The sequence below is a fragment of the Halichoeres trimaculatus genome, unplaced genomic scaffold, assembly GCF_033239565.1.
Source record: "Halichoeres trimaculatus isolate MK-OKI-2021-1 unplaced genomic scaffold, fHalTri1.1 fHalTri1_scaffold_15, whole genome shotgun sequence".
Classification (NCBI taxonomy): domain Eukaryota; kingdom Metazoa; phylum Chordata; class Actinopteri; order Labriformes; family Labridae; genus Halichoeres; species Halichoeres trimaculatus.
The window spans coordinates 23,482,189-23,498,295 of record NW_027437193.1 but is presented as its reverse complement, the minus strand read 5'-3'; the positions used below and the strand labels follow the sequence as shown (position 1 = coordinate 23,498,295).

Here is a 16,107-nt window from a genome sequence, read left to right as displayed (position 1 = left end):
GTATTAAACCAAACTAATGTATGATTTCATATTAAAAGCTTCAAAGCAGAGGGCAGACAGTCAGAAAACAACAAAGTTAACAGGCAACAAAAGAAAATGCTTTGACAAGTCATTTGGCCAAAGAAATCCTCAGAGGAATAAAGAAAATCACAACATCTCCCAAAGGATATGATTTTATAGTATTGAGGTATCAAAGTGCCATCAAAACTCAAAGTTATTTGTGACATTTTAAGGCCTCTGAATTAAAATAAAAGTGGTTTTTATTCATCTATTGAATAGAAACCAGCTATTTCTCTCTGTTTCCAGATGTCTCTTTATTGTCTATATTTAGGAAAAGCTTCATGGTAATGTGAGTTTAGCGGGTTTAGATCACGCACAGGGCATATGTAAATTCAGCAAAACAGCAGCTTAAAGCTTTTGTCAGGACATTAACCATGCTGTTTGAGTCTCAGCATGGTGGAGCAGAACTGCCTTACACTAAGTACTTGTCATGAGTGAAGATTCAGAGTTTGAAATACAAGAATAATTCATATTAATTACCTCTCTCTTCTATCTTCTTTTGTTTCAGTAGAGAAAGCAGTCATTATAAGGACTATTGAGTAAATTACTATTTAACTTTGATTTCCAGGAGCTTCAAGGATTTTGCGCCATTGTTAGATTACAAAGTCAAAAATCTATTAAAAAGCAAATAAAAATCTGGACTAATGATGTGGTACTTCTATTGCTCTCAGAAAAAAAAGAAAGATATCATTTCAATTAAACACAGGCAAGCTAAATCAAATATTATGTTAGTGTGGTTTTCTTGCAAAATAGAGAAATCAAAATAGAAAAACTAACTGGAAGACAGGTAACATTTTAGGGTTAGGGTTTAAGGTTTTTTTTTTGTTTTTTTTGGGGGGGGGGGGGTCAATTTTCATTACAGCTTTTGATTTTGTTAACATTTTTCTTTATTATACTGAAAGACAAGACCAAGTCTAGGGCTTTTATCCTACTTGAGATATTATAGATATAAGCTAAACAGGAAATCAAACTGACCCTTACCGTGCTATTCTAGTTTCTTTCTCACAGACTCATAGTACATCACTCCTGATCACATCAGCAATTATAACTGTAGTCCAGTCTTTACTCTGCTGAGCCTTATTAAAACACACACATGCACATAATTCTCCACACTTACCATTACGGTCTATGGCGAATGGCGTTCCTGCGGTGACAATCTCATAGTTGCAGATTTGGCTGTACTGTGGTGAACAGTCTTGGTCCCAAGCTTCCACCTAAAACAAGCAAACATTACTTTTACTGTTGGTTCAACCACATACAATAAGTCATCTAAAATGCTTGACTAAAGTACTTAAGTTTACAGTGCTGTTTTTTCATATTGAACTGTTGGCGCTTTTTGACCAGAAGTTCTGAGAACTTTTAGTTCTTCAAGCTGCTCTTCCAGGAACTAAATGACTCCTGTCTAACAAAGCCTGTAGTCATGTGAGGACTATGCACACTCAGGCAGATGACATTTGGAGAAAAAATAAAAGTAATTGCACTACACCACAGGACCAGTAGAGGGCAGAGAGACAATAGCCACATTTACATGGACCCAAATATTCTGCTTGCAATCAGTTTATTTGCTCAAACGGAAAGAATTTAACCTTTGTATACACCTCGTTCCAAAAGAAAAGAGCCAATCTGAATGGACATTTAATGGGTTTCACAGTGGTGGAATATTCCTTTCCCCAAACTGATTGAGGTATCATATATCCACTCAGACAGAAAGTTGTCAGGGTGCGTTCTTTCAGCACATGCTCAGATACAACGTAAGACGCAACTAGAGACGTTCCTCAACTTTAAAAATGGCGGCGAGCCCTCAGCACTGGACTGCTGCAGAAAGTTTGTTTTTGATCCAAACTTTGAAAGAACTGAACATAATTTCAAGACTGGACGGACGACAAACTCGCAATACGGAGTATTGAAACACCGTGATAAACAAACTGTCGTCCTCCAGCTTTGAAAAATCTTGTGATGTTTACGTTTTTCTGCACATGCCCCATTGACTATTCTGTTTGATTTTAGCAGTGCATGTAGACCAGAGATTGGAATATTTCTTTCCATGTATACTATTGTTTTTGGAAAGATTCCATTCGGAAAGACTAAAAACTCCTCATGTAACTGTGGCTAATGATGAAGGCCATTAAGCAAAGATGACACACCAGAGGATAAAGCTGGCATTTTTGTGTGAAATAAAAGTTAGCCTGCTAGCATTGAGGATATTCAGCCTGTTCTGGTTTGGATCATGCTTTCTTACACTGCAGATGGTTTCTATGAATCGATTCTTGAAAGGAGACGGCAAAGTCATGTCAAAAAGACAATTAGGGCTTTACAAAATGGCTGTGAATGACAGAACACCAGTCCATCTCTGCCATTAAAAGCATGATGTCAGCAGAGATCAACAGGTGTTTCAGCTTCAAAAGCGACCCTTCAGTGAGTTCAGAGGGACACATTCCACTCAAACAGATTATCATTAACCCTCAGGTGCACAATAGACACCAAAGTGAACAGCTTTTTTGAAAGAAATTTCTCCTGAATGCAATGATTTCCAAGGTGAAACTGTGTAAAGTATTTTTAATCTTTTGAGGGCTTTGTATCATTATTACCTATTGATTCATATTCTACACAAACCAAAGATGGTATCAGATCCACTGTGTCACAATATATTGGTCAGGGGATGAACTTCTCATGTTTTATATATAATATAACTTAGTTACAACTATTGTGTGTATTATACTCAAATTTACAATCCCCACTTAATTTTACACCTGTAAGAATGCAAAAACACATAAAACAATCTATTTTTACAATTGTTATTGTTGTTCAGGCAGTAAGGGGTTAACATTGAACTAGTGGTACAAAATACTGCAGACATGACTCAACGGTATATATCATGAAGTTTTGATGATTGTTACCTGTAAAATGCTGTCGTAGATTTTGCCCTCTGTTACTGATGCCTTGTACAGCGGCTCTCGAAACACTGGGCTGAACTCATTGACATCATCCACCTGGACGTGAACCACTGCCCTGTGTGGAGGAAGGAGAGAGAAGCAGGTACAACAGGAAGAAGGAAGGGAACACAGAAGGATGTGAAGAGAGGAGGCAGAAATGATTGATGGAGAAAAAGATCAGTCAAGGCACAGGAAAGTGAGAGATGGATGGAGGAAGGTAGAGAAGAGGGGAGAGAAAAATCTCTTAAAGTCATTAGAGATGATTAGAATTAATTAGCAGCTTAGGTTTTTCACTGTTTATCTTAAGAGCAGCAGTAGCTGTGGGAGGAGTGAGAGAATAAAGTAGTCATATGCTCGAGGGGAAAATAGATAAATTCATGAAAACAGGATTGAAAAGAGCCAATTAAAAAGTGCCACACATAACAGCTTGTTTACTGGTATTTTTGTGGCATCAGAAGTCATTAACATTTTATAAAAAGTTTAATTTCGGGAAGATTTTGACCTAGGAACACCCACAGAGGATCTTGGACTGCAGCATAGTTTGTTGTGCCATTCCTTTACATATCTCCTTCCTCCTCACTCTGATCCACACAAACACCAGAACATCTGCTGAAAGGGTCTGCTGGAGATATTAATAAGGCAATCAGATAACATTTGTGCACTAAAGTGTATAAATGAAGCAATAATTTAGATTCATCATGAAGTTTTTCCTCACCGGTGACCTTCTCTGACAACAACTCGCGGTGTATCTGAAGAAGCACATCTGGCTAATTAATGACATTAGCTTAATGAGGCCTATTTGGAATGTCATGCAGTGATAATGTCACACACACACACACACACACACACACACACACACACACACACACACACACACACACACACACACACACACACACACACACACACACACACACACACACACACACACACACACGCGCAGAAACACACACACACACACAGCTTCATTCATCATCCTCTAGTGAAATTCATCACAGATCCCTGAGCTGATAAATTTCCCTCCCTCGGTGCCGAGCCTGTAGCAGCTTATTTTAGCGTCTCCTCCTCGTGTCCGACTGAAGCAGCACAGAGTTTGATTTGCTGCTGTCCGCACCAGTCTGTCTGTCTGTCAATCTTACTCACACACCACTGTCACAGACACATACAGAGAAGCATAGAGTTGATGGGCTATTACTGGACATATCATGAGAACAGAGCTGAAAATCAAAGCTGTCACAGTGGGCATCCAGAGAATTATCAAAGAGAAAGAAACTGAAAAGACAAGTCCAAACTAAGTCTTGGGTAACTTTACTCCAGACCTTTGGGTTTAGTTTTTAAACTTGAACTTAAAGAGGCAGTGGCCTAAAGCCAAAGGGAGGGATTTCATCAGAGTGTAAATCGTTTGACAGTGTTGTGCCTGAACAAGTAATAATGAGCACGTTTATTGGACACGCTCATATTTTTGTGAACTGAACTGCTCAGTTTATAACTCATGAAAGAGAGCGTGAGCTAAGTTCACTCCTCGGACAGTGAATGGTCACTCACAATCTGAGGGGCACCAGAAGTTGCCGAGAGGTGACGGGAGATGCCGAGCTCTGTGATATAATGAACTCAGATATACACTACAGTCCTCTCTGTGTATTCAGCATCTCTCATCCTGCAGACAGGATGGACAGTTCACACATAAGGTCACAGTTTTTCTGACTGTAGTGCTATAACAACATACAGCAATTCATTTATGTGGGGAATTATCTTAAGAGATATGGATTAAAATACAGATGGCTTTACTAGAAAAAGAGAACATTCATTCATTCATTCATTCATTTTTCGAAACTGTTCAGGGTCATGGGTGGCTGGAGCCTATCCCAGCTATCATTGGGCGAGAAGCGGGGTACACCCTGGACTGGTCACCAGTCAATCACAGGACTGACACACAGACAGACAACCATTCACTCACACCTACGGGTAATTTAGAGTTACCAATTAACCTGATGAGCGTGTTTTTGGACTGTGGGAGGAAGCCGGAGAACCCGGTGAGAACATGCAAACTCCACACAGAAAGGCCCATTGGCCAAGCTGGGAATCAAACCAGTGACCTTCTTGCTGTGATGCTGAGGCACTAACCCTTGTGCCACCATGCAGCCCAAAAAAGGAACTTGTAGTGAAAAAAATGAACGAGAACTAAGTCATTTTTGGACACAAACTAAGATCAAATTTTTCAAAAATGATCTATGAATGTTTTTCATTTTCTAAAGTTATGTTATGCTCTTTTTTTTTGCATTAGTTGCTTTTTCTACAAACAACAAGACATTTGAAGCAAGTGCTACAGAAAGGCTTGGTTTCTCTTGCTGTATAAATTACTAAAACACTGTTTGTATCAATGATGAAGTCACTTTTACTTGTGTATCTTTTAGGCTTAGCTTTTAGACATTTGGACCCCTTTTTGCTGTGATTTGTATAAACTGTAAGTTGTTACTTGAAGAAAATGTCTAAGCTACAGTGACAAAGTTTGACCGTTTAATACATAAGAAGAACAAGGGCACTTTAGTTTTGCTGTTCTTGAGTGGTTGTTTATGCCTCTGGTTGAAAAAAGTGAAATAAATTATAAAAACATACTTTGACCTCATAATCACTGACCTTGGTAAAACTTTGTGTTTCATTAGAGTTTGAGAAAACCTGCACAATAACGCCCAGCAGACTCGGTAAAGAGGCTCCTCAATCATGACAGAACAAACATACAAACTAAAAAACACCAAAAAGTCAGATCTAATGTGCTCTCTCTGCTCTTTCTCCTCCCAGAACCACAGTATATTTACTAGAAAGATCCTTTCTTTGCCTCTTTATAGTTGAGTCACCAGAGAGAAAGTTACGAGCCATTTCATTCTGCTTGAAAATGATGAAAAACTAGGTGAGCAAGAATCATTTTGCATTTTTAGTATCTGTAAAGTGGGTTGAAAGGACATGAAGCATATTCATCAGCTCAGCAGAGGTGATGCTCAGTATTTTTTTATGTTTTCGGTTTTAATTGGCACTGCCAGACAGATGTACTGTTTCAGTGAAACTGATTAAACACAGGGTTAAACTTTTTAAGGATGGACTCACGACTGTGGCTCTTTGCTATGAAGTTTTCCTGTTTGAAGACTTCATCTAAGTCTTCATTTTGTGAAGCTGCAGTGACTTTTTTCCTTTAATCTCTGAGGTGCAGTTGCACGTAAGTGTTCTGTTATTATATTGTTGTCCACCCACTTTAAATCTTACTGTGACAGCTAAACAAGTAAGGCGAGATGGGTGGTAATAGGCAGTATGTGACAGCTTTAATACATGCCTTGACAATCACTGTTTTTAAAGGGATTTTTAGGGCAGCATGAAGAAACTTTCAGAGACAGAAACAAACCAAAAAAAATTCTTCCCAAATTAATGGTATGACATAGTTAGAACAACACTTTTCTTAAATCATCCAAACAAACACACTTTTATTTTGATCTTTAAATGAGGGAAATTTTATGCAAGCCTGAATGAAATTACATTTCACAGTTAAACATTCATACTTTTTCAAAGATGCTGTAAAGAGGATCTGTTTTAATTGCACTCCCTCGCCACCTTCTGGCCCGGAGTCTCTGCACGCTGTTGTAAATTACTTTCAGTGAGGCGTGCATTCATTTTGGAATTAAATAAAGATTGGATCGAAACAAATTTTCTTTGTTCAAGACAATTTTTTACTGGATACAACCAATGAGGTAAGGTATTTATCAGTACAGTTATGTAGTGCTATGGTTTGAAATGTGACATCCAGCAAAGGTTGTAGCAGCCAGATATATATAGCCACATCATCAGCCTGGTGCTCTGACGTATCTGTAGGCTAACAGGACTGTACGGTGGCCCTGAGAGCTCACAGCGCTGCAACTTAATACAGCAGATGCAAAAAGACAAAACACAAGCAAATTAAGAAAACATCTTCACCAATTTGACAACACGTGTGCAGCATTTAGAAAACACGCTGCAAAAACACTACAACTCAGTGGGAGTGCTTCCAGAGGACACTTGAAAGTGATACACATCCTCTGATGTGCTTGTTGTGGACTGGGGTTTTTAGTCCCAGCTCTATTATGGTTATCTTTCTATCAGTTGTACTGGGAAATGAGGTGAAAAGTGTGTATTTTGGTTAATTTAACATTGTATCACATTATATGCACAGATCACTCCGCATTACCCTGAGGTGGTTTCGGCATTTCCAGTTACCAAAAGAAGGAGTAGAAGGTGACAGTAGACGGCGTTGTGGTGGCAGAGATTAAATAAATATGGTGTCTGCTGGAGTTGCCTAAAGTTTCTGTCAATGATATACAGAGAATCATCAAAGTATCTAGTACAACACCATGTAGCAAGTCATTAAGGCTTTAAAATGTATGTGGTTTAATTTTTTTTTTAGCTTTGAAGGTAATTTGCTAACACTAGCTAGCCTTAGCTAGAAGACTTGATTTCGTTTATAAATTCAAGAGCATCAGGTCAATCTCACTTTATAAAAAGTTAAATGATGTGTTTATACCTCTCACTTCATGTGTTTGTACTTTTATAAAAGTAAAGGGTAGAAATGGGGCTACTAAAGATCTCCCCTAAAGCGCCATAATGGCTTAATACAAAACTCTCTTACAAGAGATTCCTATTTCATACATTCAACATGTTATATAGCTCTCTATCTACCAAAGCGCCATAGAGCACTTGGCGCTAGCTTTATGCTAACGTACATTGGAAACCGAATAAATATGCTAGCGGTTACCATTCATTGATACAATGTCATTTTAGCATTAGCATCTTAGCAAAACATCAGCTTTCAACACTGAACAAATAAATGTACAAAACTTCCTCATAAGAGATTCACTGTTTATCCATTCAGCATGTTATACCTTTCCTACACCACACAGCAGTGGTGTGGAGAGGGCTGAAAGAGCTGTCATTCCGTCTTTAAAGGACACTGTGTATGATCACACGTAACCTCCTTCAGCGCGTAAAAATACAATCTATACTAAAAACATAACCATAACTATTGAAATTAACCACACAGCAACGACGGAAATGCACTGCTTTGGATGATTTGACAGCAAACATCAGCTGTGACTGAAAATCCCCAACAACAACAAGCCTGTCTGCAGATGTGCATCACTTTTCAGTGTCCTTTGGAAATACTTCGGTTGTGTTGTAGTGTATTTGCAGTGTGTTTTCTAAATGCTGCACATGTGTTGTCAAATTGATGAAAATCAATCAATCAATCTTTATTTATATAGCGCCAAATCATAACAAATGTTATTTCAAGACACTTTACAAAAACATTTACAGGTCTAGACCCATAAATGTTAATTAAATTTTATTAGCAGAAACCCAACATCAAGACAAGATAAGGAGTCTTATCTTATCTCAATCCACCATGAGTAAAGGACTTAGCAGCATTTAGCAAGTTACAATACAAGGAAAAACTTCCCTTTAACGGGCAGAAACCTCGGACAGAACCAGACTCATGTTAGACAGACATCGGAGGAGACTGTTGGGGTTAGAGAGAGACAGATAGAGGAGAGAGAGTGGGAATGTGGAAAATGTTTTCTTTGTTTGTGTTTTGTCTGTTTGCATCATAGACTGTATAAAACATGGACATAGTCTTGCCGACGTCACCTGTCTGTTTCTGAAACTGAAAATGAAGCACACCGGCTAAAGCGGCCATATTGATAGTGGCAAGGGCTTCGCCAACAGCCATAGGGCGCCTGTCGGTCACATGACCCTCAGCTGTGCCACTTATTGGGGGAGCTCGGGATCTTAATATCCTCTGAACGGCCGAGTCTGAAAAAAATTCACCCCCGTACAGCATGTTCCTATAGTAAAATTAGTGACTCAGACAGGAGACGTTTTTTGAACCAGGCTGTAAATAGGTTAATTTCTGCTTTAAATATACCTTTTTTTGGCTTGGTGTGTATGTGACTTCTGGTTCTTCTGGAGCCAGCCTCCAGTGGACGCTTGAGAAACAGCAGATTTTAGCACTTCTGCATTGTCTCATATTCTTAGACCGGAGGTTGCAGCTTGGTTTGCATGTGCTTTCTTGAGTTGCAGCGCTGTGAGCTCTCAGGGCCACCGTACAACTGCCACCCCAGCAACCAGCTGCAGGCTCGGGGGGTTTGTGTTCAGAGGGTTTTGCTCATCACTCCTCACTGTCTAAATGTAAACTTATCTGCAAGGAGCGATGAGGTCGGAGCCTGGGTGCGATATGTAACATGTATTTTCTGTTATGGGAGACAATTCAAACGTGGGATGTCTGACTGAAATATTGATTTGTCTGAACTTTCACTTCCAGAAAATCAGAACAGGATGCTTAATAATGTGACATGAGAGAAAACAGATCAACATTTGTTATTCTTCAATCTATGAAAAGGACAGATGTCTGGCTTAAAATATGGACAAACTAAAACAGTTTGTTACTTCTGTCTCATGAGCAGCTGAATCAATTTATCTACAGCTCACTAAAAGGACAGTTGTTGACTTACTTGTGTGATTTCTTCCAGTCTGCCCCGTTGGCTCCGGCACCACAGTCATAAGCCTGGATGATGAAGGTGTACTCTTTCTGGCTCTCACAGTCCACCGGGCTGCTGGCCCTCACCACTCCTTCCCCTGATGTACGATTCAACACCACCGCTTCAAATGGAGCATCTGCACCGTACACCTTGAAGGCACAAATCTCCCCTGGAGAAAAACAAACCAGAAGGGCGAAATTAAAAACATGACGCTTGACTCAAAAGTCAAACTGACAACGTGAACAATTAAAAACTTGCGAGTCATTTGCAAGATGGAGCAATTATGTGATTTTCAAAGTCCACACTTTAAATCTACTGCAAACACAAATGCCATTTAGTGAGTGAGAGACCGAGTAAGGTAAAAACAAAACCAGCGGGAAGACAATCGAGAGAGGAGAGGAGATAAACATCAAATGAAAACTAGAGCCAGTACTTTGGAACTGCTACTGTGTTTATCAGGCAGACATCTTGAATGTCCCTAATCTTTAGCTCAGACAAGTTCAAAAGAGGAAAAAGGACAAAAAAAGAGAGGGCCCCAGAGACATAATATGCTCCAACACGTCTGTTCCCAGCAGAGGGTGAAAATGTAGCTCAGCATGCAGCTCATCAAGGGACACACATTGAGGATGCTTAGTGCTTCATATGAAAGAAATCAGGAGTCTGGAAGTGCACTTAATTTAAGGCAGACACTTTGCACAAACAACCTCTGAAATCATGAGCATGGGAAAACATTGCCAGTGACTGGACTTTTTTACTTTCAGTCACTTATTTCTTTTATGAGGCTGCTGTTGAAATGTTTTTCTTTGCTTCAATGGTTTCTTCCTCTCCTGCCCCTGTCATTTCCTAAACCCAGCAGCAGTTCAGATGGTTGCAGATGGATCAAATTGTGGGTAATGAAGCAGGAACTAACAATACACACTGCTGACATTTTGTTTACCACACTGCTGCCACTTCAGAAGTCAGTCCCGTTTCAATCAGCGGTACTCAGCTTGTGTGGTGTAGTTGAACTGACCAGGAGAAACTTGGGTGAACAAAGTGGTTCTTCTTATCTTGATCTTATTCTCCAAGAATTACACTACTCACAATAAGTTAGGGATATTGTTATTTACATGGGTACTTTTCTCATTTGGTCTGAATTTTAATTTAATAAGTCACAGTTCCCTTTTATTTTACGATTAATGAATGAGAAGAAACACCATTTTTGTTTGTGCAAAGGTAGCCCAAATAACCAAAACTGACAGAGTCAGGAGCACATGTTTCCACCATTCCACCGCAAACACAGCTTGACAGCGATGTCTCATGCTCCTTGTGATGTTGTTCTGAGGCAATGCGTTCCACTCCTCCACAAGTGCTACACGCAGTTCTGCCAGGTCGCACGGGGGTGGGTACGATCATCCAGTCTCTGCTTCAGCTGGTCCCAGACGTGCTCTATGGGATTCAGGAGACATTGCTGGTCATACCACGTAAGACACTCTGACTTCCTGAAGTCGAGCTGTGACAATTCTGACACAATGCGGTGCGTCATCTACAATCACCAAATCTGTTTTGCGCTGACCGCTGATGCCTGCCCAGACTGTTGCACCTCCTACACCATAGGGAACCTTAGGGACCATATTGACCTCGGTGTATCGCTCGCCTTGCCTTCTCCAGTAACACTGACGACCATCACTTCTGAGCAAGGTGACTCGACACTCATCAGTGAAAGTGAACAGGATGGTCGACCACAGCTGTCCAGGTCACATGGTCATGTGCCCACTGCAAACGGTAACGACGGAGTCTCGAGTCAGTCTGGCATTCAAGCCAGTACAGTCGGTTTTGAATGGTTTGTCTGGAAACCCTAGTACCCCTCACTTCTTGTAAAGCTGTGTGGCAGTTGCATAACGGTGTCTGAATGCATAGGTCCTTAGGTACTGGTCATGATTGCGGCCCATCACTTGTGGTGCTCCACTCCTGGGTCTGTCATGAACACTGCCAGTAGTTCTGTGTCTTGCTGCAAGTCTGCTGATGACACTTTGAGACACACAAAGTTCACGAGGCACGTTATGGCCAGGTGGTGCCTCTCGTCCATTAAGTGACGGTGAGTGTTCATGGCTGGTTGAATGATAAACTGGGAATGACCTGCTGACAATACCAGCTTTTTATACCCCCAGAATGTTGAAATTGATGCCAGATTGAAAAGGGTTGTCTTTTGGGGTTTTTTGGTATTGGCCCCAATATGTAAGACACACTGTATACACTGAGACCATTACATGGAAAACACAAAATGAGGTGTGTCTATTCCAAAAACCGACAAACCCTTTGTATCAAATTGACTGAGTCTTTCAGAATATAACTTATTGTGAGTAGTGTATAAGCACAAGTACCAGTATGTTCTCTTGAATCTTGGAAAAGATCTTGTGAGTTCTAATTTGTGAGCTGTAATTTGTGTCATGACGCGCCAGCCCAATTGGACTTAAATATCCTCACTGGCTGTCTAGTTGAGCTTTTTTAACTCAGACTATTTATAATACTGATAACTTTTAACCCTTAGACTAGCCCACGAAGCACGAAGCAATGGAAAAAAAAATGTTTGAATTTCTCATTTCAACTGACCTTTTAGTTTTTAAAATATTGACCTCTACCAAACAGTCAAGATCTCACTTAACAGGTGACATTTACAATTTTGTACAAATACAACAAATAGAAGAAAAAGTCATATAAAATGCTAATTTAGAAAAAAATAAATAGCACAAAAATATGTAGGGCATTGGAAAAACTATATTTCTGTAACTATGCCACAAAATATTGGGCTGTTTCATTTCAACAATTGCTTCAAACAAGAAAAAAATGCATTTGTTATTTTTTTTTTATTTTTTATTTTTATCTTGATTCATTTTTACATTCAAAAACTAGAAAAAGATATAGTGCAAAACAAAGGAACATTTGAATGTCTTCAATATGTCATCTCCATACATCTCAAAAGTGGTGGTGCAATGACACTAATGTTTTTGAAGTAAAAGAGCCACGTTTATGATGAGTCGACTGAACTAGTTGCTGGAAGCTGTTTAGTAGTAGCCAATTAGGAGGCCTTCCTCAGCTCTCTCTTATGATTTATGAGTATTATTAGGTCTTGTAGAAAAAACACTTGGACTTTCAGCCATTTAAGACCGTTTATTTATTTACAAATCAATCTACACGTTTGTGGATCATTTTACACATGTATGGATTGACTCACACATTTGTGGATCAGTCCTCATATTTGTGGATGTATTTACACAAACACAGATAATTTTGCTACAATAAAAGCTCCAAAGTAGTTGTAAATTATGAAATTGTTTTTTAACACCTTTTATTAATGGCAGCAATATTAGCAGTGCAGCTTGTGTTGTTTAGTTCAAAGGGAATATGTTGTGATAATTACGATTTTCAATTATTTAATCTTGATTTTACTGCATAAACAAATTGATAAACTGACAAGAATAACTCACCAAGGATTTCTTTTCAGGTTCATGCTAATGATGAATTGTCATTTCTGCAGTAATGAATGACATGGAATGTTCGATTCTGTTGATTTTAGGGCAAACAGTTAGTTTTAATGATTTTCCCATTTAGGGACAAATCAACCATTTGATCAAACATGTTTTTAAAAAATAATTAGACACAGAATTTTATTTTTTTCTACTATCAAGTAACATATTTCTTTTAGGTAAGGACTCTTTCATTAATGCTGTGTGAAAAAACTACTCTTACCTTTTAAATATTCATTAAAAAAAAAGACAAAAGGTCTTGGATGATTTTCACCCTGTGACTTCCTAGTTGGTGGAGAGAGAAGAATGACCAACCATTTACAGCCACAGTGCCATTTGGTGGATTTCTCCAGCTCTGCATACCTCCACCAAGTGGTAGAGATGGCTAAATAGGTCTGAGATAAGTTAAGCAATCCTCTTATTTAAATATAGAGACTCAAAATGTGCTAAACCATTTAATCAAGCCAGCAGTTAAAGGGTCAAGGATGTACTACGACTTTCTACCATCTCTGAAATAGTTTTCCACTTGTACTGTGTGTGTGTATTACGTTTGCTTTTAGGTGTGTGTGTGTGTTATTATTGTATGGTTGGGTGTGTGAGTCTTGTATTATCCACAGAGTTCATCCTGTGCACAAGTGTTCATTTCAGGGATTTGGGAAATCTCTTTGCAGAGGGAACAAAAAGCTGCAGTGATGCGTCCCTGTGCTGGCTGATATCTCGGAGCATACAGCGGGACACAGAGGAAACAAAGAGCTACCTTGCTTTCGGGTTTTGCCTTCTGCGCTCAAACCTTGCTGACAAATACAAATTCCCCTCTCACGCTCTTTCCACTCCTGCTCGCCTTGTCTCCGTATCCCATCGTCATGTACAAAGTCTTCTGATTTGGCTTCCTTTTAACCCAATTCAACTTTTCAAATCCCCGCCTTGGTGAAATGACAATGCTGCCAAACAAAGCAGGCTTCTAGGTTTGATCCCCAACCAATTTCAAGAAGCCTGGTCCTCGTATGGGTCCCTTTGAGGTGCTGCCTGCAGCAGCATGACATGTTTGTACTTATAGAAAAAAATAATAATAATAAATAGCGGGTGGTATGGAAGGAGGCTGATAAGCACAGCTTTGATCCTCCTAGCCTGGATTCATTCATACACACAAACAGAGAAAATACGCTCTCAGATAGGGCCACCGAGACAGAGGACCAGGTCTGAAAACACCAAAGACTGTAATACACTAGTGCAACCCTTATGCATGAAGACTGACCAAAATGGTACCTCCGCTTAACAGTTTGGGGTTGGATGCTGATCCATTTTCTGCTCCATCTGTTGTGGCAAATTCATTTTTTTGGATTACACTTTTACAGGAAAATGAAACATAATAATGGAGGGAAGGAAAGATAGAGAAAGCAACAGAAGATGAAGAAGAGGAGGAGAGGAGGTGGTGGAGGGATGAGAAGGAGTTTGATGTGCCAATGTATATGTAAATGGTAATGACAGAAATTTCATTCGCTCTGTGTCAGCAAATGTGTACTTCACACACACACACACACACACACACACACACACACACACACACACACACACACACACACACACACACACACACACACACACACACACTTACTTTCTGGCCACTTAGTTTTCTGCTCCCCAGCCCCACCAGAGGGAACACTGTAATTTCACCCTGCTGTGCCGCGCGGATGAAATGAAGTCTAATCTTTTGGCCTATACGTCATGAGGGAATGTGGGTTGCTTTTCAAAGTAAATATCATAGATTTTGGCTCTGGGGAGTTGGCCCGATGCCATGGCAGATTGAGAGCGAAGTGGAGGAGTCAGCAAAACGTTTCAATAATAACATTCATCTAAAATAGATGGCACTCCATAGAAAGTCTGAGGAGCATACACAGCATCGACAGAAAATATCAAGCTGTCAGGGAGCCGGTGTTTCAAGGGGTGTTAAATTGCCAATTTAAAGGAGACAGACAAGATGGATAAAACTAATGAGAAAATGATTCCCCTCAAAGTAACACATTCCCACAAAGGGCCTTAACAAATCTGTGTTTTTCCATCATATGTAACAGCTCTTGACAGAGCTTCTAATTGTTTCACACGTTAATGATTCTGGTTTCTGGATTTAAAAAAAAAAACCTCTGTTTTGATAAATTGAATTTTAATATTCACAGCAGTTTCAAAAGCTGAAATGCTTAATAAATGCTGAAATGTAAAAAATTAAAGATTTACTCTTTGAAAAAAGTCCAACATACTTGGTAAATGTGAATTAGATTTTCTTGGCTGGTGTGATGCAGAAATGGTCAACTCTTAAAAAGTTTTTATATTTGAGTTTAGCTTGTGTAGCTAATTATACTGATGCTGATTCTCATTCAGATATTTATGCTAAACGAGTTTGATGTTGAGCTGTCTTAACTTAGCTTTGGAGGGGCCATTTTTACCAGGCAGAAGGAGTCACTGATATGTTTCATGGTTCAGTGTGACTGAACAAAGTGTCAGTTCAAGAGTTTTACACCAATCATCTCTTAAAACCACTGCTGGTATTAACTGCATTACAGGGTGGGCCAGAAAGATTTACCCATCGTATATCTCTTTTTGTTTGCTTAGCTTTTGTCCTAGAAACTTGAAATTTTGGATAGTTTCCCTTAAAAGGCATAGCTTTTGATGTACCTGAGTTCATTTGTTTACTCCTAATGATCGTCGAATATGGCATCAAAGGGTCAGCGCAACCAGATAGTGGCCTTGAAGGAGGCTGGACTGACAACAATGCAAATCATGAAAAAGGTGAATGTTTGTCATAAGACTGTCTACAATGTCATGAAACGATACAAGGATACTGGCAGCACCACCAGCAAGCCAATCCCTGGAAGAAAACGTTCAGTCCGGACCAAAAGGGTTGTTGAGATGGTGATGAAGAGAATCCAAAGGAATCCTCGCAGGAGCATGAGGGCAACAGCAAAGTGAACATCTCAAGAACTTCACTGAGAAGAATCGTCAAACAGGACCTTGGACTGAAAGCACTAAAAATGCAACACAGACAACTGATTTCAGCCGCTT

At 39.6% G+C, this 16,107-nt stretch overlaps 1 protein-coding gene across 1 annotated transcript in view; it reads right to left on the bottom strand.

The window, feature by feature from the left end:
- Window positions 1-16,107, bottom strand: part of clstn2a (calsyntenin 2a) — a 245,459-nt gene that overhangs the window by 69,831 nt on the left and 159,521 nt on the right. The window contains exons 3-5 of the mRNA XM_074688978.1: window positions 9,518-9,713; window positions 2,958-3,069; window positions 1,178-1,274 (exon numbers count right to left, since the gene is read on the bottom strand). Coding sequence (XP_074545079.1) covers window positions 1,178-1,274; window positions 2,958-3,069; window positions 9,518-9,713 — 405 coding nt within the window. The remainder of the gene's footprint in view (window positions 1-1,177; window positions 1,275-2,957; window positions 3,070-9,517; window positions 9,714-16,107) is intronic.